General features: G+C 35.3%; 1 protein-coding gene across 2 annotated transcripts in view; it reads left to right on the top strand.

Annotated features, from left to right (window-relative positions):
• Positions 1-24878, top strand: part of AIMP1 (aminoacyl tRNA synthetase complex interacting multifunctional protein 1) — a 39504-nt gene extending 14626 nt beyond the window's left edge. For both annotated transcript variants that reach the window (XM_060654491.3, XM_060654490.3), the window contains exons 4-7: positions 1533-1697; positions 4585-4790; positions 11011-11179; positions 24698-24878. In XM_060654491.3, coding sequence (XP_060510474.3) covers positions 1533-1697; positions 4585-4790; positions 11011-11179; positions 24698-24864 — 707 coding nt within the window. In that variant the 3' untranslated portion in view covers positions 24865-24878. The remainder of the gene's footprint in view (positions 1-1532; positions 1698-4584; positions 4791-11010; positions 11180-24697) is intronic.
• Positions 24879-25287: the final 409 nt, after the last annotated feature.

The following is a 25287-nucleotide window of genomic DNA, read 5'->3' on the forward strand; positions in this document are numbered from 1 at the left end:
ATTATCATTTCAATTATGTTATAAATAAAAATTTAAATTTTACTGAATTATTTTAAAGGTGTCTAGACAAATTTATATTATAGAACAACAACAATAATAATAGCTCTGTTACAATATTAAAGTACCACACAGAGAGACGCATTTGATTATACTATAGAAAATCTTTCCTAAGTGAGTTAAGTAGGCCCAAGTATAGTGAAAGTCTCTCTTACTACTTCCTATCATGTTATTCTGTCAGTGAGTGGTTTATTTTGAATTCCGTAGTATGGGTTCTACCCTTTGTGAGCTAAACAAAAGTAAGGAAAAATCAATAATGTGTGCTTAAAACTATCAACTGAAGAGAATATTGTTTGTTAATGAAAAATGTGATCTTTTCCACAACAAAGAGATTTGGAATACAGGTACAGAATTAAATAAACAGTTAAAATATTAGCAGTGTAAAACTGCTTTCCATTTTCCCAGTTCCAAAAGTTTGCCCTGGAACTTTTTAAACTCTAATCTTGTTAATGAAATGCTAAAGCATATCAACAGCTTAAATTATTGTATTCTGTCAAATGGTGGAACATAAAATAAGGAGTGTCACATTACTTAATGAAGCAATAGCCTCCAGGGAACTTAAAAATACCTCAGAAAAGTGGTCTGAATATTGGCCAGAATCTAACCCACATCAAAATCCCTCACAAGATTTTGTTTTTCCATATTCACTAGGCCATGAGAGTGTTTTTAACATTGCTGAAGGAATTTTCTTCCTTAAGAAGTTTTTTGAAATAGAATTATGGACTTGCATCTCCATTAATGCTGATAAAGAAATGACTATTATTAAAACACTTTCCTAGTTAATTGTTCAGTATGAAAGAAAACCTGAGTGAAAAACATGTCATCTTGCCAAACCATGAGAGGCTAGTCTCTGGAGACAGACTGCCTCAGTATAAATTTATTTTCCTACTCATTCTGTGTGTGATGGGCCAAGTTTTTAACTTCTGTATTGCTCATGTTGATAATCTGTAAATGGGGATGTGAATAGAAGTTACTGCTTTGAGAGGTGCCTCGGTGGCTCAGTCGCTTGGGTGTCTTAACTCTTGATTTCGGCTCAGGTCATGATTCCAGGGTCATGGGATTGAGCTCCATTTTGGGCTCTGCACTGAGCATAGAACTTGCATAAGATTCTTTGTCTCTGTCTCTTTCTCTCTCCCCCTTTCCCTTGTTTCTGTTCTTTTTCTCTAAAAAACAACAACAGAAAACTTACTGCTTTTAGGGTATTAGAAATACAAGAGTTAATTTATATAAAGCATTTTGAAAAGTGTCTAGGACATAATCCATGATAAATATTAGTCATTATTATTGTGTGCAATTGTCTCAGTTGAGTCATTAGTGATTAAATGAGGATCTTTTAACTTTTATCATGTTTAAAATATTATTAATTTTTTGGCAGCCTTTTTACAGTCTCAGAGAGTAGAGATTTGATAATCATATACAGTGAAATTTTCTTTTAAAAAGAGTTCATAATGACTTTATTTCATTTTCTGTATCAGTGAAACAAATACCATTCCCATCTGGTACTCCACTGCAAGCTAATTCCACGGTTTCCGAAAAAGTGATACAGTCTATACCAATAACAACTGTATCTTCTGGTGCCAAAGAACAGATAACAGGAGGAAGAGCAGAAGAAAAGATGAAAGAGAAAATTGAAATGAAAGGTATTGTTAAACTTCAAGGTTACTTGGCTCTTGACTGGTTTATCAGATGTCAACATTTTCGATATTAATAGTGGTGTCAAAAGAAAGTTGAAACCTTTATGAACTAGAACAAAATTAGGAACAGTATGATATTGGAATATAGAAACTGAGCTCTAAAGGAATATGTGAAGATTGACCAGGTTGACAGGGTAGGAGTGTGTTATTTGAGGTAGAGTATGTTTTAACATAACTAAACATAGAAAGTAGAGATTAAGTGTACAGGTCCATATGTGGTTTGATGTGACTAAATTTTAGTGTATATTTCAGTTTCAGAGAAGTCACAGGTAGAAAGTTAGCTTTTTAGTCTTTTCTAATTTATCCTTAACCTTATTGCTTGAAGCTATTCTCATAAATGTGACTCTTTTTTGACCTCGTCTCCTTTACTCTTTATAGATTTCATTTTTCTAGGTATGTCTAAAAAAAGTGCTTTTATAATTCATCATTCATACCTCTCATAACACTTATAACCACTTAAGAATTTTTGGAAAATATGGCTGAGGAATTTGTGAACTAACCTAAGCCAATTTAGCATCTAACACTTGCCAGTTCCTTTTGGTAAACATCAGTAACCTTTCTTAGAAGTAGATAGGAGCTGTACATCTTCTACATAACTTCACCACTGGGTGGTATGGTTATAGTGAAAGCAACTCAAACTATTTCTTTCACTTTATAAAATTCATTCAGATGTAGGCACAAAGCAATCAGCCTGTTCTAAGTATGATGAAGTTCATACCCAAAATAAGATACGTTGTATTTTTGTGACTGCAGGATTAGTTAATCTTCTAGTCAAATGAGACAAGAGTCTTCCTTTGTGGGAGGAAGAAGTACACAAGACCAAATGGAACTCTATGTTTAGAATGCCTGTGTCCAGTGGTACTGTCTGTAGTGATGGAGATACTGTATAGCTTCATAATCCAACACAGTAGCTAATAACCAGTCATGGCTGTTGAACATTTTAAATGTGTCTGGTGTGACTAAGGAACAGAGTTTTTTTATTATTTTAAATTTAAATGTAAATAGCTATGTGTGGTTGGCAGCTACCATATTGGGCAGTGCTGGGATAGTGGGGTGTTCCATTGGTGCTTGGCTGCTAGAATTGCCAGAATCCATTTCTGCTCATGCAGAGGTTATGGTTACAATACAGTCTTTGTAGCCTGCCACATGTGAGCATCGCTCATCTTTTAACGAAACATGTCCAAAATCTTTTATGATGACTAAGCTCTTGGTATAGATTTTGACGTTTGCAGTCACCTCTGGACTATGGATTCCTGATAAAAGTATTGCAAATGCCTAGGGAGTAGATTGAAGTTAAAAATGTAGATATGTAGATATACTGTTATACTGCATTATATTAAATATATAGATTATCACTCAAAGGTAACTACTTTAAGATTTTTGGTGTATTGTTTCCTAGTAATTTTGTTGTATATTCTATATCACTTGGATTTTTACTAGCTTTTGCTAGTAAGATTAAACATTGTTCATTATTTTGAATTACCTCTTCTTTTGTAAGCTCTCTTTGTATAAATTGTGAATGTCCTTACACAAAATCATTCTTTCCCACTTTAGGCAGAATTATTTATCTCTGCATTTCTGTATTATATCTTTGTGTATGTAATGTTTGTCACATATTCATTATATATATCTGTCTTCCTTAAAAGAGATTTTCAGTGCCTTGGATCTCAGTAAATATTTGTTCAAAGATTAAACAAAGGTGTAATCAAGAAGGAGTGCTTCTAAGTCACAACTATTTATCTCTACCCTGTAGGTTGCAGGTGAATAAGTTTTTATTTTGTTTTACTTTTTTTTTCTGCCAGAGAAGCTAAATGTAAACTTAAGGAATATGAATTCTTCATAGGTCACATTTTGATTCAGTGATCAAAGTAATCAAAATGCTAATAAGAGTTAGATTTTCAACATAAATAAGAGGAGTATTTTTAAAACATTAGAATAAAATGTTATCTTCTCCATAGTCGCTCAGATAAACCTAAAACCCTAAGTGTTCAGAGAAATACAAGAAATGGTGAAATTCATTGTATAGTTATTGGTGTGTTTAAAGAGAGAAACATTTTATCAGTGAAATTATACTTGATTATATAGTTCATTCCCTTAGCTGGCTACTAATTGTGATGTTCTTCCTAAATAAAGGATTTTTCACTTTCTAAAGAGTCACAGTAAAAATTTTAAAGGATTTTCTCCAAATCTGTTTCAGGGAAAGGCAAATTTTCTCAATAAAAGTCCATTTAATATCTTAAGCTTTGCAGACCAAAAAGTCATCATAACTACTCAACTGTGCTATACTGCAAAGGCATCCATAGACATTATGTAAATAAATGAACATGGTTTACCAGCTTCTATTCTACGTCTTTAGAGATTTAGGCAGTTATTTAAGAGAGAAATAGCTAAATTAGGGTTTGGGAAATTATGACTCGAATAATTCTTTCCTGTGTTACTATTTAAGTGAAGGTAGGAGATAAACACTCTTTTTCTTTTTTTTTTTTTTTTTTGTTTTGTTTTTTTTTTTTTTTTTTTTTCCCAACGTTTTTTATTTATTTTTGGGACAGAGAGAGACAGAGCATGAACGGGGGAGGGGCAGAGAGACAGGGAGACACAGAATCGGAAACAGGCTCCAGGCTCCGAGCCATCAGCCCAGAGCCTGACGCGGGGCTCGAACTCACGGACCGCGAGATCGTGACCTGGCTGAAGTCGGACGCTTAACCGACTGCGCCACCCAGGCGCCCCAAACACTCTTTTTCTTTTGAAGCTCATCAGTATTGAAGCTAATGAGTTTTTCATAGTTTATTTTTGTTTTACTTCTGATGTTTAACCATTCAAAAATATTTTTTAGAGAAAAAGGAGAAAAAACAATCAATAGCAGGAAGTGCTGACTCTAAGCCAATAGATGTTTCTCGTCTGGATCTTCGAGTTGGTTGTATCATTACTGCCAGAAAACATCCTGATGCAGATTCTTTATATGTAGAAGAAATAGATGTTGGAGAAACAGCCCCAAGAACAGTTGTCAGTGGCCTGGTGAATCATGTTCCTCTTGAACAGGTAATCTGTACAATTAAAATTACTTCTGCATACACATGTCACTTTTTCTTAATGTTCTTCCATATAATTTTGTATAAGGTGGCCATACCACATGAGTCAGTATTGACTGGATCATTTGATTAATTTTTAATAAAATAAATTTCACCAAAAAAATTGAATAAAAGTACCAAAAACCTGCAAAAGAGTTGCAAATTAAGATCAAATTCATGAGGGTAGAAAGAAAGAAGATGGGGCATCTGGGTGGCTCATTTGGTTAAGCATCCGACTCTTGATTTCAGCTCAGGTCATGATCTTACAGCTCGTGAGTTTGAGCCCCATGTCCAGCTCTGGGCTGACTGTGGAGCCTGCTTGGGATTCTCCTTCTCCCTCTTTCTCTGCTCCTCCCCTGCTTATGCTATAAATCTCTCTCTCAGATAAATAAACATTTAAAAAAAAGAAGAAACATGCATTATTTTTTCTCAGTTTTTAAAATGTTTTTAGTTTAGTGTTCTATATGTAATATAGTATAAATATCTTTATCATCATTGTTCTGTCATGGAATTTTATTGTTCCTTGATTTTTTTAAATCACTGTTAAGTAAACCCAGATAGCATCAATCTAAAAAGTAAGGGTAAGTGGGGCGCCTGGGTGGCTCAGTCGGTTGGGCGTCCGACTTCGGCTCAGGTCACGATCTCGCGGTCCGTGAGTTCGAGCCCCGCGTCGGGCTCTGGGCTGATGGCTCAGAGCCTGGAGCCTGCTTCTGATTCTGTGTCTCCCTCTCTCTCTGCCCCTCCCCCGTTCATGCTCTGTCTCCCTCTGTCTCAAAAATAAATAAAACGTTAAAAAAAAAAAATTAAAAAAAAAAAAAGTAAGGGTAAGAATGAATCCTTTTTTTTTTTTTTTTATAACTCAAGAAATATTTTCATACTTGAAGAAAAAAAGAGGAGAGGGGCTAATGGAGCTTGAACTTAAAATTTTTAATGGATTTTTTTTGTTTCTTAAAAACTGGATGTTTTATATTTTGTTATTAGGTCTTTAAAATATGTGTATGTGTGTGTGCGTGTGTGTGTATAGACACGTGTGTATTTCCAATGACACTGGAAAAACTTACAGGCAGTAATGGTTTTAATTTGGTCTTTCAAGACATCTTCTATAGTAACTTGAGTCATCTGCCTATTTCCTTTGCCCCATGGTGCTTCGGAGATACTGCAAAGGCTGTAGACTTTTAACATTAAAATAGTTCTTGTCTGTTCATTGCCAACTCTGTTGCTTATTCACTTTGCGATTTTGAATAAATCCCTACATTCATTCATTCATACTTCACTTCCAGGCACTATTCTAGATAAGGGATATAGCAGTGCATTAGGACGACTGGTAGGTAGGTAGGTAGGTAGATTTGTTTAGAAAACAAAAACCAAAAACCTGCCTTTGTGAAGCTCACAACCCTATGGGGTAGTGAGAAAAATCAACATATAGAGTATATTGAATAGTGGTAAGTATTAAAAGAAAAATAAAGTGGGGAAAGAGTCTATGAGTTGAAGTTAGAATTATGTAATTTTATATAAAGTAGCCTGGGAAGGCATCATAAAGAGACATTTAAGTAAAGGTCTAAGAAAGTGAAGAAAAGTCATATGTCTGTCTGGTAGAAGAGCATTTCAGGCAGTTGTAAGTCAGATGTATGCCTGGCATGTTGCAAGAACAGCAGGAAGCAGTGTCACTATAGCAGAGTAAATAAGGGGGAATAGCATGCAGTATGAAATCAGAGAGAGGGATGCCAGATGACCTAAGATCTTACAGATCATTGTATAGACTTTGACTTATATTCTGAATGAGGTGAAAGCCATTGGAGACCTGTTGAACTAAGGAGAAACATGGCCTACCTCATAAATTAATAGGATCATCTGGCTGTTCTGTTCAGGTGAGAAAAACAGATATAAGCAGTTTAATGAAAGTTTCTCTTTAAAAAAAGACTTGGTTCCTGTGTATGCTTTTGTTCCCTCTTTTTAACACTCCTCTTTTCTAGGACCAGGACTTCTTTATAACTGCTTATGGTGTTAGGTTCATAAGAAGCTCTGGAGAAAAGAACCAATTGATCTTGAGCCAGCTCAAATTGGAAAATCTCCTCCAACATTGGGTTTCATCTTTTTTGTTCCCATAAGTTGCAGACAATTTCTTCTCTTCCTACAACTGTCAGCCGTAGCCTTAAACAAAGCTGTTTATATACACGTCTGTATCTAACCTGTCAAGACAGTAGCAGTAAATATTGTATAAAGCAGAAGCACTTTGCCCCCCAAATACTAAACTTTGTAGATTTGTGTGTTTTTCTAATGTAAAGGTCCATGGGTATCATCTGATGCTTTAACAGTTGGATCTAGACAACCCTGTTCTTTTTTCTTATACATATATTCTATAACTTCTTTTCTAACATGTGGCATTTTCAAATTATGTATATGAAGAAGAGTCTTATTCATGAAGACCTCTGAAAAGGGGGCCTTTTGAATTTGAGTCTTAGGCCTGTTACTATTTTTATTTATTATTTTTTAATCATAGGATTTGGGGGTAAATTTCCCATAACATTAATTTATAAAAGCATTATTTATTTATTTATTTATTTATTTATTGTTTAATGTTTATTTATTTTGAGAGAGCACGCACTAGTGTGTGGGAGAGGGGCTGAGAGAGAGAGAGACAGAGAGAGAGAGGGAGAATGCCAAGCAGGCTTTGTGCTGTCAGTGCAGAGCCTGATTGGGGTTCAAACTCAAGAACCATAAGATCATGACCTGAGCCGAAATCAGAAGTTGGACACTTGACCAATTGAGCCACCCAGGCACCCGCAAACCATCTTTTTTTATTTAGAATGTGCCTTTTCTCTTCCCCTGCTGTAATAATTCTCTTGTGTGCTATTTTAAGCTTGTTGAAAGAACATAAACAACTGTGTTCCTTGGTTTTGCTAAATGGGGAAAGAATTAAGACACTTCAACTTGTGAAGATTAAAGAAATTTCTGTTCACTTCTATGACAAATTGTAGAAATGGCCTAAATGTTATATACAGTGTACATAATACTTTTGATATTTGTTTTTGAAGTATAGTTGACTTGCAATGCTATGTTAATTTCAGGTGTACAATTGTTTCAGTGATTTAACATTTCTATTCATTACTCAGTGCTCACCACAATAAGTGTAGTCACCATGCAAAGTTACTAAAATATTATTGATTATATTCCCTATACTGTACTTTTCATCTCCATCACTTATTTATTTTATTACTGAAAGTTTGTACCTCTTAATCCCCTATACTTATTTTGCCCATCCTCCCACCCACTCTCCTATCCACTTCCCTCCTGACAACCACAAGTTTGTTCTCTGTATTTAAGGGTCTGTTGTTTGTTTATTTCTTTTGTGTTTTAGATTCTACATATAAGTGAAATCATTTAGTATTTGTATTTCTCTGTTTGATTTCTTTCACTTTACATCATACCCTCTAAGTCCATCCATGTTGTCTCAAATGGCAAGATTTCATTCTTTTTGTGGCCGAGTAATGTTCCAATATATGAGTATTCCACATTATGTATATTTCTATATGTATATACACACACATACACATATGTATGTATACATGTTTATCCATTCATCTATCTGTGGACCCTAGAGTTGCTTCCATATCTTGGCTATTAGAAATAATCCTGCAGTAAATGTAAAGGTGTGTATCTTTTTGAATTTGGGTTTTCATTTTCTTTGGGTAAGTGCCCAGTGGTGGAATTACTGTATCATATGGTATTTCTATTTTCAATTTTTTGAGGAACCTCCAAACCTTTCCTATAGTGGTTGCACTGATTTACATTCCACCAACACTGCATGAGAATTTTTTTTCTCCATATCCTTGCCAGCACTTATTTCTTGCCTTTTTAATACTAGCAATTCTGCCTGTTGTGAAGTGATATCTCATTGTGGTTTTGATTTACATTTACCTGATGAATAGTGATGTTGAGTATTTTTTTGTATATCTGTTGGCCATCTGTCTATCTGTGGAAAAATATCTACTCAGGCCCTCTGTCCATTTTTAATTGCATTGTTTGTGGCTTTTTTGATGTTGAATTGTATAAGTTCTTTATATATTTTGGATATTAACCCCTTATGGGAAGAATCATTTGCAAATGTCTCTCTCATTCAGTGGGTTGCCTTTTTGTTTTGATGATGATTTACTTGGTTGTACAAAAGCTTTTGTAGTCACAATAGTTTAATTTCGCTTTTGTTTCCCTTGACTGAGAGACATACCTAGAAAAATGTTTCTATGGCCTTTGTCAAAGAAATAACTGCCTGTGTTTTCTTCTAGTTTTATGGTTTCAGGTCTCATAGTTAGGTCGTTACATTTTGAGTGTATTTTTGTGTATGGTGTAAGAAAGTGGTCAAGTTTCATTCTTTTACATGTGGCTGTCAAGTATTCCCAGCACCATAAATTGAAAAGACTGTCTTTTCCCCATTATATATTCTTGTCTCCTTCGTTGTAGATTAATCGACCATATAAGTATAGTTTTATTTCTCGGCTCTCTATTCTGTTCCATTGATCTATATGTATCTATTTTGTGCCGTACCATACTGTTTTGATTACTGCAGCTTTGTAGTATATCTTAAAATCTGGGATTATGATACCTCCAGTTTTGTTGTTCTTTTTCAAGATTGGTGCGGCTGTAGATAGGCTTACGACTATAATGACTCTCTTCGCTACCTGTTCTTACACTGGGCAGGGTTTACTTCCATTGCTGTTGACGGACTTGTGAGCTTACTGGTAGATGGAGCCAGCACTCACCTTAACTGTCTGCAGATAACCTCTGTAACAGCTGCAGGTGCATCAAGGGCAAGGCTTGCTCCCTGAACAGCCTGGTAAGAGGCCTCATTGCAGCAAGTGTGGTTGTGCTGGTGTGTAGGGTTATCTCCCCTTCTTTCCAGGGCTGCAGTCACTTTGGAGTGGTCTAAGACCTGCTTGCTTCCTGTATTTGACATGGTAGGACCTGCTTTGGAAGGGTACCTCCTGTTGTGGGTGGATTAGGTGGTGCATGTATGCAAGGGAATGCTGGGGCTGGGCATGTGGTGCTGGTAAGTTAGATGTAGAGTGATAGCACTGGCTTCTGCAAACTTCAGGCCATCTAGGCAGGGGAGAGCAAGAAAAATGATGCCCTCTGGCACTACTTTCTTTCCCAGAGATGTTTCTGGTAGATCTCTGCCTGTCTAACATATCCTAAGATTAGTCAATAAATCTTCACAAATACCTCAGATACTTCAAACTGCTGCTTTGGTGCTGTGTCTGGTGATGGCTCTTTTAGTGTGGGGGCTCCGTTTACTGTCACTCTCTGGTTTTCCCAGTTAAGCCCTGCTGATTTTTAAAGCTTCTAGAGTTAAGTCCTCCTGTTTTTCAAAGCCAGATGTTAGGAAGATTCATCTTCCCAGTTTGGGTCCCCAGGTGTGGGGTCTGACCCCCTTACTCTTCTGTGTTTTGTGACATTCATCCTGTTTGTGTTTAGTCCCCAGGGTTCCCAACTGTGTCTCTATGCTTCCTATTCTTTTTGATTTTGTCTTCTCTCTAGCTGTGGACGATCTGAAGTGCCAGTCTTCAGGTCGATCTCAGAGTTAGTTGCAGTAGATGCAGTTGTTTCATTGGCGTGTCCGTGGGACTAGGTGAGCTCAGGATCCTCCTATTCCGATCTTCCCAAGAGTAATTTTTAAATTAGGACATGAATCTTGGCAATGACCAAGTATGACATAGTATTGGCAATGACCAAATATGTATGGAAAAAAGGATTGTTCATTTATTTCAGTGCTAACACCATGCTAAATGCTTTACATACATGTTACAATATACTCCTAGAGTGGGCTATTTAAGTGGGATATCATTTTCCTCATTTTGTGAGGAAAAAAACATTTCAACTTTATACAATCTGATTGCTAGTACATGGCAGCTAAATTCAAAACCACATCTGTTTCACTCAGTCTAAAAATTATTTAACTGAATAGTCTTGCCTCTGTTCCTTCAACTATAGGGCACTGTCAGTTTGTGGAATTTTTTTTTTTTTCATGTTTATGTAAGACTTCATAACAACAATAAAAGATTTTGGACACAGAGACAGATACATCTACAAAAATAGAACATTTTATATTTAGCATATTAGATGTAGCTTAGTGTATTCTAGGTGTAATTATTGTAAATCTCTGTATATATTTAATCACTAATTTGTGTTTCACACAGATGCAAAATCGGATGGTGATTTTACTTTGTAACCTGAAACCTGCAAAGATGAGGGGAGTAATATCTCAAGCAATGGTAATGTGTGCTAGTTCACCTGAGAAGGTTGAAATCTTGGCACCTCCTACTGGGTCTGTTCCTGGAGACAGAATTGTTTTTGATGCTTTTCCTGGTAAGTATTAGTCATTATTTAAAATAGTTTGGGAATCATTGTTCTTTTGTAGTATTTAGTTTAAAACCAGTCTTGGTTTAGTTTAAAACCAAGGCTTTACATTAATTTACATTATTATTAAGATTTTATTATTGAGTTTCTTGAGGTTGGTTCGAGATGGCACATTAAGCACACCATCTAACTAACCATCACCCTCCCCATGAATGCACACATTGCATAAAACTCTAGAGAGAGGGGTGCCTGGGTGGCTTAGTCAGTTAAGCATCTGACTCTTGGTTTTAGCTCAGGTCATGATCTTGGGGTTTTTGAGTTCAAGCTTCACATCGGGCTCTGTGAGGACAGCACAGAGCCTGCCTGGGATTCTTTGTCTCCTTCTCTCTTTGCTCCTTCCCCACTTATGTTCACTCGCTCTTTCTCTCTCTCTCAAAAATAAATAAACTTTAAAAATATATGTTTTTAAAAAACACTAGAGAGAGTTTGTTCTAGGCAAAATACTAGTAACACGTAGCAGAAGAGTATGTTATAGATAGAGAACTAATTAATGTGCTGCAGAGTCTTTGAAGCTATAGATTATCTCAGAATGCAGCACAAAAAGATGAAAAGTTCATATGTGGGGGAAGAAATGTGTAATTCTCCAAGTCCATCTAATAATGTACTTGCATATGCTTTTACTTGACTTCAGGATATAGAGAAAAATTGAGTTAAAACTTGTATTTATTGTAATAATCTCAAAGGAGGTTGCTTTCATATTGCTTGTTTTCTCCACTAAAATGGTCCTGAGATAGAAGAAGTTTTATCATGTGTGAAAAAGTTTCTTCATATAGGTCTTTGAAGCAAAAAAGAAAGGATGCTTGCCAGATATGGAATAAATATTTCCTTCATGAAAGGAGGAGGAAAAACAAAAGAATGCATTTACTTAAAGGATGTTCATTTGACTACAGAGTAATGGGAAAAGTAGAAATAAATTAGGGTAAAAAGGAGAATTAGGTCTAAAAGTCAGAATTGATTTGGAAATATATTTGTAGAAACAGCTGTTTTAATAGCAAGGCTGATGTGATTAGATGGGCCTGCTTTTTAAATCCTGTGTTAACTGTGTTTGATAAAATATTAGGATATGAAGGATTTTAACACTGGACTAAGATAGAAAATATGGTTGGAACCATGGGTTAATTTCCTTGAAACTCAGCTTCCCCCCTCTCCTGGTCAAAGTAGGCTGATGTAAAAAACACAGGGATTGTTTAGCACGTATCTGTGACTTTGAATACAAGTGTACGTCTTGAACCTTGGTAGAACGAAAACCTTAGTAGTCTGTTTTCTAAGAATCTTTTTTGTTAAACTAGGTTTTGGGAAAATCTCATTTATAATCATTTCTTAAAGCAGCATGATGGCTTTTGGTTCTAGGAGCATATGATCACCACTCTGCTACCACAATATCAGAACACTTCCCCAAAGTTCACACTTTGGGGTAGATCATTTGTATATCTGACAAACCTAAAATTCTATTGAGAAGTCTCATTCACTAAATTGGAATAGAATGACAATAAAAGTAAACTTTTTCCTTTAAGATACTTTTGGTTTACCTTTCCAAGTTAACATTTCCCTTCTTTTCTGTTTAAACATGTAAGATTTTGGGGCGCCTGGGTGGCTCAGTCAGCTGAGCGTCTGACTTTGCCTCAGGTCATGACCTCGCGGTCTATGAATTCGAGCCCTGCATTGGGCTCTGTGCTGTCAGCTCAGAGCCTGGAGGCCGCTTCAGATTCTGTGTCTCCCTCTCTCTCTGCCCCTCCCCTGCTCATGCCATGTTTCTCTCTGTCTCAAAAATAAATAAAAACATTTAAAAAAGATTAAAAAAAATAAACACATAAGATTTAGTATGTTTTCTTTAAGTGTTATTTTGTGATGTAAATTGTAGAGTTATATGCTTAGAATTGGAAGAAAATCCACTATTTTATAGATTTGGTTTGAGGCCCAACAAAACTCAGCTTCTTGCTTACAGTTACATAGAGTTAGTGAAGGGATCAAAGAATAAATGTGCCTGAATTTGTAGCACTGTAGCATTTTTGTTGATTGCTGCTTGCTTTGAATTAATATGGACTATTTCATTAATGAAGGCTTCTTATTCTTTTAGTTCTATTCTTTTAGTTTTAGTTCAGGTTTCATTCCATTATCTCAAAGAATTGACAGGTAGTATTTCAGCACTTGAATCAGGTTTATTTGGATGCTCCTATTGAGTATATTGAAAGTTTTTCATTAGTTACTCAGTGACTTAGCATTAGAGATGTTAATAGCCCAGTATGGATTTCTTGTCTTTATTATATTCTCTAATCTATCCATTTGGCTTCTTATGTGTTTATATTTACATTGTCCCAAAGTCTGATATTTCTTGCAAATTCATAGTTTCCCCTTGCACATCAGCACATGAGTATGTGGAGAAGGTACAAAAATATAAAGTGAAAAAAGGGAAAACCTGACCTTTTAAAATGGCCCATGAGATTATATTCTTAAGCATCAAATAATTGATGAATTTTAGGACATGAGGTTTGTTAATGTTCATCTTGCTTATGCTTCCATATCAGTTGCTTCTGGAGCAGTAAATCTGAAAGGAATAGTGGTTAATACTATGCAGCAGGCCATTAGTCTTACATTTTTCTTTTTTTTTTTTCTTTTTCTAGTCAGATCCATGATTTATCAGTGCTTTATTTTTCAGCATCTGTTTTACATTTTAAAGCTTAAGGTGTCTGCTGGTACATTTTGATGTTCACTTGATGTGCTCAGTGTCTGGAGACTTACATTTCATGTTATATAAAGTGTGGTATAGAAATTGCATTTGGGACTCAAACGTTTGAAGTGCTGTTTGGCCTTGAAAAGGCATTTACACCTAACAACTATTCCAACTACAAATCTAAAAAGTTCCATAGAGTTTAGAAGATGTCAAATGATATTTTTTATAACACTGACTAGAAACCCTCCCCACCCAGTACTTCTTAAAATTTTCAGTGTGTGAAGCTATACATTTTACTATTTAAATATGATAACTAGTCCCGAAAGCACCATGCAAAACTAACTTGAAAATAATATTACGGCTAGAAGACAGTAGCAACAACAGCCTTTTGAGAGTACTTTTTGAGAGTACACTGGATTTTGTCTAATAATAAATGAGAATTTGCATTCAGACGTTTAACTTCCTAGATCATGCTTATTTCTATTATTATTGGGTCTTATTAATAAATATGTTAGAGGTTAATCACAAAGCATGTATGATATGTACAAGAGTATTGAATTTTTGATGCCTTTATTCTTAAAAATAGATATAAACTTCTTTCTGAAACCCATTTCAGTCAGGTTTCCCTACTATTTTTTCCAGAACTTCTCTGATCAGGGTCACCAATTACTCTCAGTAACTAAAAATCCTTGGCTAGTTCTTAGACTTTTTCTTAATTATCTTGGTTTCTGGCACCTGGTGGCCTGGTGGTCCTCCTGCTTCATTGGTCCTCCTTCTTAATTCCTTTGCTGATTCATCCTCACCTCCCTGACCCCTTAACATTGGAATATCCCAGACCTTGGTCTTTGACCTCTTTTTCTTTCTGTACTTGACCTCTTCTCTTTTCTTTTTCATGTTCATTTTCTTGGCTGTTTTAACCAGTTACTTATCCAGCTGCCTACTAGACTTTTTCACTAATATGTCCCAAGGGAGAATACATATTCCCCATCTTTCCCCTAGAATTTTCCTTTTCCATAGTATTTCTCATCTTATCTGACAGGAATTCTGTTCTCTCAACTTCTTTTTATTTTCTCACTTATCTTCTCCTTCAGAAAATCCTAGTAATTGTACCTTCTGAATATATCTAGAATCATTCTCCTCATCTTTGCCCACTACTACTTTGGTCCTGGTGCCAACATCTGTTACGTGGAAGGTAAAACTTTCTAACTGATCTCCCTGCTTTTGCCTGTGCCCTTCTTCCATCTATTTTCAGTTATGGGAGAGTGATGTAAGTCAGGGTATATTACTCCTCTGCTCAGAACTATTACAAAACTTTTCATTTGACCCAGAGTACAAGCCCAAGTTCTTGTAATGGCCTCCCATTGTGTTTGTTAACCTCATGTACTCCATAAATCTTCATTGGATCACTCCAGTTGAGCCACTGGCTCTTTCCCCAAAATAGCTACATGGCTTGGTCCGTGATCCTATTGATCCAATATACTAAACATTGTTAATTGTCTGCCCACAGAGAATTGTAAGCATGTGAAATCAAGATTTTTACTTTTGTGTGTATGTGGTGATTATTCACTGTTGTATACCTAGCATCTAGAAAAATGACTGGTGTAGAGCTCAGTAAATTGGTTAATGAATAAACAGAAAGAAACACACTAGTAAAACATGTAAAATACAAACAGAAAAATCAAAATCAGTATTTGGAGAACAGGCCTGAGCATTTGCCTTCATTATTGTCAGGGTTATTCCTAGAGAACCACCAAACCTCTTTTCTCTAATTTTTCTCTTTTCTTTCTAAATTTAATCAACCTTTATTTGCAAACTTATACTTTAGTTTTTGTGCCACAATTGGCAATAGTTACAATTGCTGTAGTTCAAAAACCCAGTTAATCACACATAAAATAATTTAGTGCTAGGCTTTTTATGGCCATGGCAGATACCAAAGAGCTGATAATCAATGAGCAAAACAATGGCTAATTAAAATGAAGTTTCTGGTTTTTATTTCAGATTGTGAATGCTTGGGATTTTGGAATTTGTATTTATTGCTTTTTGTAGGTTTTAAATTCTAAGAAGGTGGTCACAGTTTTTTACATCTGTACAAACTCCTCTCTGAACTACTTCCTATTCCCTGTGTGCTTTGTTTACAATCAGTTGGCCTAAAATAGTCTCTGAAGGATTAGTTCTCTTACATTATGTGTAACTGTTTCCAAATGGTGATTATTGGCATGTGTTTAGCAATTTCAGAGGCTCTGCAGTTTTTAGCTTTTAAGAACTTTTATTGATATCACTTAACTTTGTTGGATAGCTATGTCAAAAGGAAAAAAAACCAGAAAACTATGAAAATAAGATTTAGAAGAACATTACACACAGGAATGATGAAGTCTTCTCTGGAAAATACAGTTTGTTAAAAAACAATTGTTTAAAATGTTAGGTATGTTTTTCATGGCAGGTGATTTAAACTTTCATTTCAAACTAGCTTTATACCCTGCCAAATAGTACATTATTGAGAAGCATTTTGAGTAAACCAGAAAGTTAACAATGCATCCAAGATTTTTCAACTCTCATTTATATTCAGTTATCATAATGTGACAAGTTTTAATTGCAATCTTAAAATTTTACTTGTCAGAATCATGTTTCCTTTATTGATTAGTCTTGCAGCTACATTCAGAGTGTTCAGATACTGAGTCTGGTGTGTTAAAAGCAACAGTCAAGCTTTAGAATTTCCTCTTACTAGTTTCTACTTTATATTTAGTTCAAATCCTTGTTCTTAGAAAATTACTAGTTTTAATTAAGAAGTTAAAGCTTTCAAATTTTGACTCCACATGTGCTAGGTGATTTGGGAACCTTTCTGAGGCTCAGCTTTTTCGTCTATAAGAAAGAGATTTTAATGATACCTATTTTGTGTGGGTATTGTGAGATTTAACTTTTGAATCACTTAGCTACCTGCCTGATATTTTTAAGTTCTTGGCTATAACTTTTGTGCCTTAATTTCCTCATCTGTAAAATGGGGAAATTCTTTTTTTAATTTTTAATTTTAGTTAACATTCAGTGCAATATTGGTTTCAGGAATAGAATACAGTGATTCATCACTTACATACAATACCTAGTGCTCATCACAAGTGCCCTCTTTAATACCCATCATCCATCTAGCCCATCTCCCACCCACATCCCTCCATCAACCCTCAGTTTGTTCTGTATCATTAAGAGTCTCTTGTGGTTTGGGGGCGCCTGGGTGGCGCAGTCGGTTAAGCGTACGAGTTCAGCCAGGTCACGATCTCGCGGTCCGTGAGTTCGAGCCCCGCGTCAGGCTCTGGGCTGATGGCTCGGAGCCTGGAGCCTGTTTCCGATTCTGTGTCTCCCTCTCTCTCTGCCCCTCCCCCGTTCATGCTCTGTCTCTCTCTGTCCCAAAAATAAATAAAAAACGTTGAAAAATAAAATTAAAAAAAAAAAAAAAGAGTCTCTTGTGGTTTGTTTCCCTCTCTCCTCTCCCTGCCCCCCCCAATATGTTTATCTGTTTTCTTTCTTAAGTTCCACATGTGAGTGAAATTATATGGTATTTGTCTTTCTCTGATTGACTTATTTCGCTTAGCATAATACATTCTAGCTCCATCCACATCATTGCAAATGGCAAGACTTCATTCTTTTTGATGGCTGAGTAATATTCCATTGTGTATTTATAACACATCTATTTATTTATTTCTTTTTATTCAAATCAGTTACTTAACATATAGTGTAATAATGATTTCAGGAATAGAATTTAGTGATTCATCCCTTAACACATAACACCCTAGTGCTCATCCCAGCAAGGGCCCTCTTTAACACCTGTTGCCATTTAGCACATCCCCCTACCCAACACCCTGCCAGCAACCCTCAGTTTGTTCTCTATATTTAAGTCTCTAATGGTTTGCGTCCCTCTCTGTTTTTATCTTATTTTCCGTTCTCTTCCCCTATGTTCATCCGTTTTGTTTCTTAAATTCCACATGTGAGTGAAATCATGTATTTGTCTTTCTCTGACTTATTTCGTTTAGCATAATATACTCTAGTTCTATCCATGTTGTTGCAAATGGTAAGATTTCATTGTTGTTGATTGCCGACTGATATTCCATTGTATGTATATACCACCTCTTCTTTCCGTTATTTGGCTGTTGTCAGTAGTGCTGCTGTAAACATTGGGGTGCATGTGTTTGCTTTGAATCAGCATTTTTGTATCCTTTGGATAAATTACTAGTGCTATTAGTGGGTTGTAGAGTAGTTCTATTTCTGATTTTTTGAGGAACCTCCATACTGTTTTCCAGAGTGACTGTACCAGTTTGCATTCCCACCATTAATGCAAAAGGGTTCCTCTTTCTCCACATCCTTGCCACCATCTGTTGTTGCCTTAGTTGTTAATTTTAGCCATTCTGACAGGTGTGAAGTGATATTTCATTGTAGTTTTGATTTGTATTTCCCTGATGATGAGTGATGTTTTAGCCTCTTTTCATGTGTGTTAGCCATCTGGATGTCTTCTTTGGAAAAGTGTCTATTTGTATCTTCTGCCGATTTCTTAACCAAGTTATTTGTTTTTTGGGTTGAGTTGGTAAGTTCTATGCAGATTTTAGGTACTAACCTTTTGTCAGGATATGTCGTTTGCAAATATCTTCTATTCTGTAGGTTGCCTTTTAGTTTTGTTGATTGTTTCCTTAGTTTCTGTTTTAATGTCTATTTATTTTTGAAAGAGAGAGAGACAGAGCATGAGTGGGGAAGGCATAGAGAGAGAGGGAGACACAGAATCCAAAGCAGGCTTCCGGCTCTAAGCTGTCCACACAGAGCCCAATGCAGAGCTCAAACTCACGAACCATGAGATCGTGACTTGAGCCAAAGTCAGACACTTAAACCACTGAGCCACCCAGGCACCCTGATTGTTTCTTTCATTGTGCAGAAGCTTTTTATCTTGATGAAGCCCAATAGCAATAGTTCATTTTTGCTTTTTTTCCCCTCGCCTTTGGAGACTTGTCTAGTAAGAAGTTGCTACGGTCAAGGTCAAAGAAATTGCTGCCTGTATTCTCCTCTAGGATTTTGATAGTTTCCTGTCTTACATTTATGTCTTACATCCATTTTGAATTTTTTTTGTGTGTGGATGGTGTAAGAAAGTGGTCCTGTATCATTCTTCTGCATGTCGCTGTCCGGTTTTCCCAGTACCATTTTTTGAAGAGACTGTCTTTCATTGGATGTTCTTTCCTGCTTTGTTGAAGATTAGTTGACCATATAGTTGTGGGTCCATTTCTGGATTTTCTATTCTGTTCCATTGACTTGTGTGTCTGTTTTGTGCCAGTACCATACTGTCTTGATCACTACAGCTTTGTAATATAGCTTGAAATCCAGAATCGTGATGCCTCCAGTTCTGTTTTTCTTTTTCAGGATTGCTTTGGCTTTTCAGGGTCTTTTGTGGTTCCATACAGATTTTAGGCTAGTCTGTTCTAGCTCTGTGAAAAATACTGGTGGTATTTTGATAGGGATTGCATTAAATGTATAGATTGCTTTGGGTAGTATAGACATTTTAACAATATTTGTTCTTTCAATCCATGAGCGTGGAATGCTTTTCCATCTCTTTGTGTCCTCTTCAGTTTCTTTCATAATTGTTCTGTAGTTTTAAGAGTACAGATCTATTACCTCTTAGGCTTATTTGGTTTATTTAGGTAGGTTAGGTTTATTCCTAGGTATCTTATTGTTTTGATGCAGTTACAAATGGGATCAATTCCTTGATTTCTTTGCTGCTTCATTATTGGTGTATAGAAATGTAACAGATTTCTGCATGTTGATTTTATATCCTGAAACTTATGTATTAGTTCTAGCAATTTTTTGGTAGAGTCTTTCAGGTTTTCTACAGACTATCATGTCAGCTGCAAATGGTGAAAGTTTGACTTCTTCCTTGCTGATTTAGATGCCTTTTATTTCTTTTTGTTATCTGATTGAGGCTAAGACTTTCAGTACCAGGTTAAATAGTAAAGGTGATGGTAGACATCCTTGTCTTGTTCCTGACCTTAGGGGAAAGGCTCTCAGTGTTGCCCCATTGAGGATGATATTAACTGTAGGTCTTTCATATATGGCCTTTATGATGTTCAATTATGTTCCATCTATTCCTTCTTTGTTGAGGGTTTTTATGAAGAATGGATGCTGTATTTTGTCAAATGCTTTTTTTGCATCTATTGAGAAAACAGTATAATGTATCACGTTAATGAATTGATTTGTTTATGAATATTGAACCAGCTCTGCAGCCCAAGACTTAATCCCACTTGATCATGGTGAATAATTTTTTTAATGTACTTCTAGCAAATTTGATTTGCTAATATTTTATTGAGAATCTTTGCATCCATGTTCATGAGGGATATTGGCCTGTAATTCTCCTTTTTAGTGGGGTCTTTGGTTTTGGAACCAAGGTAATGCTGGCCTTGTAAGAATGAGTTTGGAGGTTTTCTTTCCATTTCTATTTTTTGGAACAGTTTGAAAATAGGTATTAACTCTTCTTTAAATATCTGGTAGAATTCCCCTGGGAAGTCATCTGGCCCAGGACTCTTGTTTGTTGGGAGATGTTTTGATTACTGATTCAATTTCTTTGCTGGTTATGGTCTGTTGAAATTTTCTATTTCTTTCTGTTTCATTTTTGGTAGTTTGTGAGTATCTGGAATTTGACTGTTTCTTCCAGATTGCCCAATTTGTTGGCATATAATTTTTCATAGCATTCTCTTATAATTCTTTGTATTTCTGTGGTGTTGGTTGTGATCTCTCCTCTGCCATTCGTGATTTTATCTACTTGGGTCCTTTCTCTTCTTTTTAGTAAGTCTGGCAAGGGGTTTATCAATTTTGTTAATTCTTTCAAAGAGTCTTAGTTTCATTGATTTGTTCTGATTTGTTTTTTGTTACTGTATCGTTTATTTCTGCTCTAATCTTTATTATTTCGCTTTTTCTGCTGCCTGTAGACTTTATTTGCTGTTTCGTTTCTAGCTCCTTAGGTGTATGGTTAGGTTATGTATTTGGGACTTTACTTGCTTCTTGAAATAGGCCTGAATTTCAGTATGCTTCCCTCTTAGGACTGCCTTTGCTGTATCCCAGAAGTTTTGGACTGTCCAATTTACATTTTCATTTATTTCCATGTATTTTTTTTTAAATTTCTTCTTTAATTTCCTGGTTTACTCATTAATTCTTTAGTAGGATGTTCTTTATGTTCATGTATTTGAGGGCTTTACAGTTTTGTGGTTGACTTCAAGTTTCATAGCATTGTGATCTGAAAATGTGCATGGTATGATCTCAGTCTTTTTGTACTTGTTGAGGGCTGATGTGACCTAGTAGGTGATCTCTTCTGGAGAATGTTCCATGTGCACTCAAAAAGAATGCATATTCTGCGTTAGGATGAAATGTTCTGAATATATCCGTTAAATCCATCCAGTCCAGTGTGTCATTCAAAGCCATTGTTTCCTTGTTGATTTTCTGCTTAGATGATCTGTCCATTGTTGTAAGTGGAGTGTTAAAGTCCCCTACTATTATTGTATTATTTTCAATGAGTTTCTTTATGTTTGTTATTAATTGATTTATATATTTTGGGTGCTTGCAAGTTAGGGGCATAAATATTTATAATTATTACATCTTCTTGATGGATAGATCCCTTAATTATGATGTAATACCCTGCTTCATCTCTTGTTACAGTGTTTGGTTTAAAATCTAGTTCATCTGATATAGGTATGGGTACTCTGGCTTTCTTTTGACAACCATTAGCATGATAGGTGGTTCTCCATCCCCTTACTTTCAAACTTCAGGTGTCTTTAGGTCTAAAATGAGTCTTGTGGACAACATATAGATGGATCCTGTCTTTTTATCCATTCTGATACCCTGTGTCTTCTGATTGGAGCATTTAGTCCATTTACATTCAGAGTGATTGTTGAAAGGTACGAATTTAGTGCCATTGTATTACCTGTAGAGTTAATGTTTGTGGTGATGCTCTCTGGTCCTTTCTGGTCTTTGTTGCTTTTGGTCTTTTTTTCCTCCAATCAAAACATCCCCCTTAAGGTTTCTTGCAGGGCTGGTTTAGTGGTCATGAACTCCTTTAGTTTTTATTTGTCTGGGAAACTCTTTATCTCTCCTTCTATTCTGAATGACAGCCTTGCTGGATAAAGAATTCTTGGCTGAATGTTTTTCCTAAACGAGGGTAATTAATAGTATTTATGTAGTGTACTGAGAGGATTGAATGAGTAAATATTTGTAAAGCCTTTAGTGTAGCAAACAGCCCATGGTAAGCACTATGTATTATGTGTTATGAATATTATTTTGTATGCATGTCAATATCTTAGTAGTTCTGTGAAGCTTAATTTTGTGCTGCATCACAGTTTTTTTTGTATTTGGAGCTTATTGTCTGCATTTAACAAGAACTCACACAATCTGTGCTTTTGATAAGAATTTCGCACAAATCTGGGATGCTGTGCCTCTTGAATTAATCTGTTATCAGTTTGGCAATGTGTTTTTTTGGGAGAGTTGGGGGAATTAAGAGTTAGTACTCGGGCCTCTAAACAGTTTCTCTGCCTCCAGCTTTCTAGGATTCTGGAACGCCCACTTCCTGACAAGATCTATACACAAGCAAAGTAAACTTTTAGACTGAGGAATGGCTTAGAAACAAAAAATAGAAATCTTTAAAAACAAAAAATAAAGATACTTTATATGTTAGTATTTTTTTCTGTAGATACTTTATATATTAGCATTTTTTCTATTCTGTTTATTAGTTTTTCTGCTGTCAAGTCAAACGCTCTTAATAAGAGAAATCCTTATCTTTTATACTAGTCTTTCAGTTTTGGTTTCATTGCTTGTTCTTTTGGTATAGATACATCATTCAATTAACTATTCTGTCATCTCTGAAAACCTGCATATCAGAGGACAGTTTTATATGTTCTTGCCAGTTTCATGGCAGTTCCTGAAGAGCTAATAAAGAACAAAAACCACAGTGGCTGACAATTTTACTCAGTTTTGTTTTTCCTGTTGTATGAGTGGAGAGTAAAAACTAGTTTAGGTCATAAGGTATAATTAGAGTATAGAATATAATTAGTTTCAGTAATGGTAAAAGATTCTTTTGAAATTAATTCTAGAAGGTTTCAACTTGGGAGTCACTTTAGAAAACATCTAAAAAGTTAGATGTCTATCATTACGGAATTATATACTTCAGAAATACTCTTTTTATTACCTCCTGGAAACCATTTTTATTTCACACTTAGGTTTAAGAGTTCTGCTACTTTTCATTGTTTCTTGAACTGATTCTTTATTCCAAATGTTATTGAGCATCCTCAGCTACTAAAATGGTATTATGTTAAACTTTACTTTCTATTTCTTATAAGTTAAGAGGGATTGTTTTGTATACTGGTGGCCCTTAAATCTAGACCAGATGTATTCTACAACACATTTGTCTTTGTTGACTAAAAACTTTTAGTGTGAGTTATGATAGAAGTTGAGGTTTTATCTACATGTAAGAATGTTACTTGTTTCTTTTCTAAAGAATAGTGTGTCAGGAGGCAAGATGCTGTGCTAGCAGAATAAGGGTTTTGTTGTCAAATTCTGACTCCACTTGTTGATCTTCTAACTTTGAGCAGTTTATCTTCTTTGAGCAACGGTTTCCTTATATTTAAAAATAGAGTGTTGTTGTGAGCATTGCACGCAACTTGTATATATTTCTCGTGCTTAGAAAATGTGACTCGTTGTCTCCGAACTTTTTCTGTCTCTTTCCCTCTCCCCAAATGGAATGGGCAGCCCATGAAACCCAAAGTAGTTACTATATTTATTTAGATAATCTCAGCATTTAATCCATTCTCCTATATCGATAAAAAAATCTTTAAGCACTGTAGCAGCAGTCTCATCATTTATTTTGTACATGGAAACATAAGCTGCTTCTACCACATGTAAATATATAACATCAAATTATGCTTTTCATCTCTTCACAGTTTTTCTTTATATATAATGATAAAATGAGTATCTTATATTTTCATTTTAATAGTTTGGAGAATAAGTTCTTTTTGCTGTATTACCTGCAAAAATATTTATTATAAGAGTAAAAAGTAATCTTGAACATTTGTAAGGAGATGTCAAAATATTTGTGTGTGTGTATAGTTTTATTTCAACAAAGCAATTTTTACATTTTTAACATTTAGAACTGAGCATCATCTTTCCTTTCCAGTGAAACAAAAAGAAAATTTAAAAACAAACAAGAATAGGGGCGCCTGGGTGGCTCAGTCAGTTAAGCATCTGACTTCAGCTCAGGTCATGATCTCACAATTTGTGAGTTCAAGCCCCACATTGGGCTCTGTGCTGACAGCTTGGAACCTGGAGACTGCTTTGGATTGTGTGTGTGTGTGTGTCTCTCTCTGCCCCTCTCCTGCTCATGCTTTGTCTTTCTCTGTCTCTTAAAAATAAATAAATGTTTAAAAGAATTTTAAAAAAATTAACAGGAATAGAGAATGTCAATTCCAAATAAGATCCTACAGATTCTGCTGATTCTCCCATTGAGTGTGAGGGCTCAAGTCATCATTAGGAGAGAATGTTGTTTTAAAAGTATCCTCTTCAACTGCAGGGATATCTGTTAAAAATCACAACTAAACATGCCAAAGGAGAAGGCATGTTAGGAAATGTCAAATGCTTTATTTTACAAATCAAAAATATAAACTTCTCATGTCATAAAAATAAAGTATATGTTAAAAGTAAGTGTTAAAATACACTAGAAATCTCTCTGGATAATTTATTTCATATTTTAGCTATGTAATTTTTTTTTTTTTTTTTTTTTTTCTTCTCCTCAATAGGAGAGCCTGACAAGGAGCTAAATCCTAAGAAGAAGATTTGGGAGCAGATCCAGCCAGATCTCTGCACTAATGATGAGTGTGTGGCTACATACAAAGGAGTTCCCTTTGAGGTGAAAGGGAAGGGAGTGTGTAGGGCTCAAACTATGACCAACAGTGGAATAAAATAAAATAAAATAAAATACTCATTTACTGAAATACATTGGAGAAAACTTTAATAACAATAAAAAGAAATATATTTGTCACTTGTGCCTAAAATATAACTGGCTTTTTTATGTTATTTCTCTTCTAGACTTGACTAGTCTTTTAATCAGGTATATATTATTTTCAGTCAGTTAAAGAAACACTACATTTTTACTTACAATTTTTGCTCCTGTATAATGTAGGAAAGAAATCAACTATGTTTTGTGATTGTTTATTTTTTAGCAGGGATGTTGGTTAGCAGATTATTTTTCTTGATACATTTAAATAACTTGAACTAGATGAACATTTAGTTTCCTGTTTGTAGGCACATGGTACATGAAATTTTAAGCCTTTGGATTTTTAGTATATTGTGTGTCTGTATTATAAATATCCTCTCCTCTTCAAAAGTG

The sequence above is a fragment of the Panthera onca genome, chromosome B1 (genome assembly GCF_046562875.1).
Source record: "Panthera onca isolate mPanOnc1 chromosome B1, mPanOnc1 haplotype 2, whole genome shotgun sequence".
Lineage (NCBI taxonomy): Eukaryota > Metazoa > Chordata > Mammalia > Carnivora > Felidae > Panthera > Panthera onca.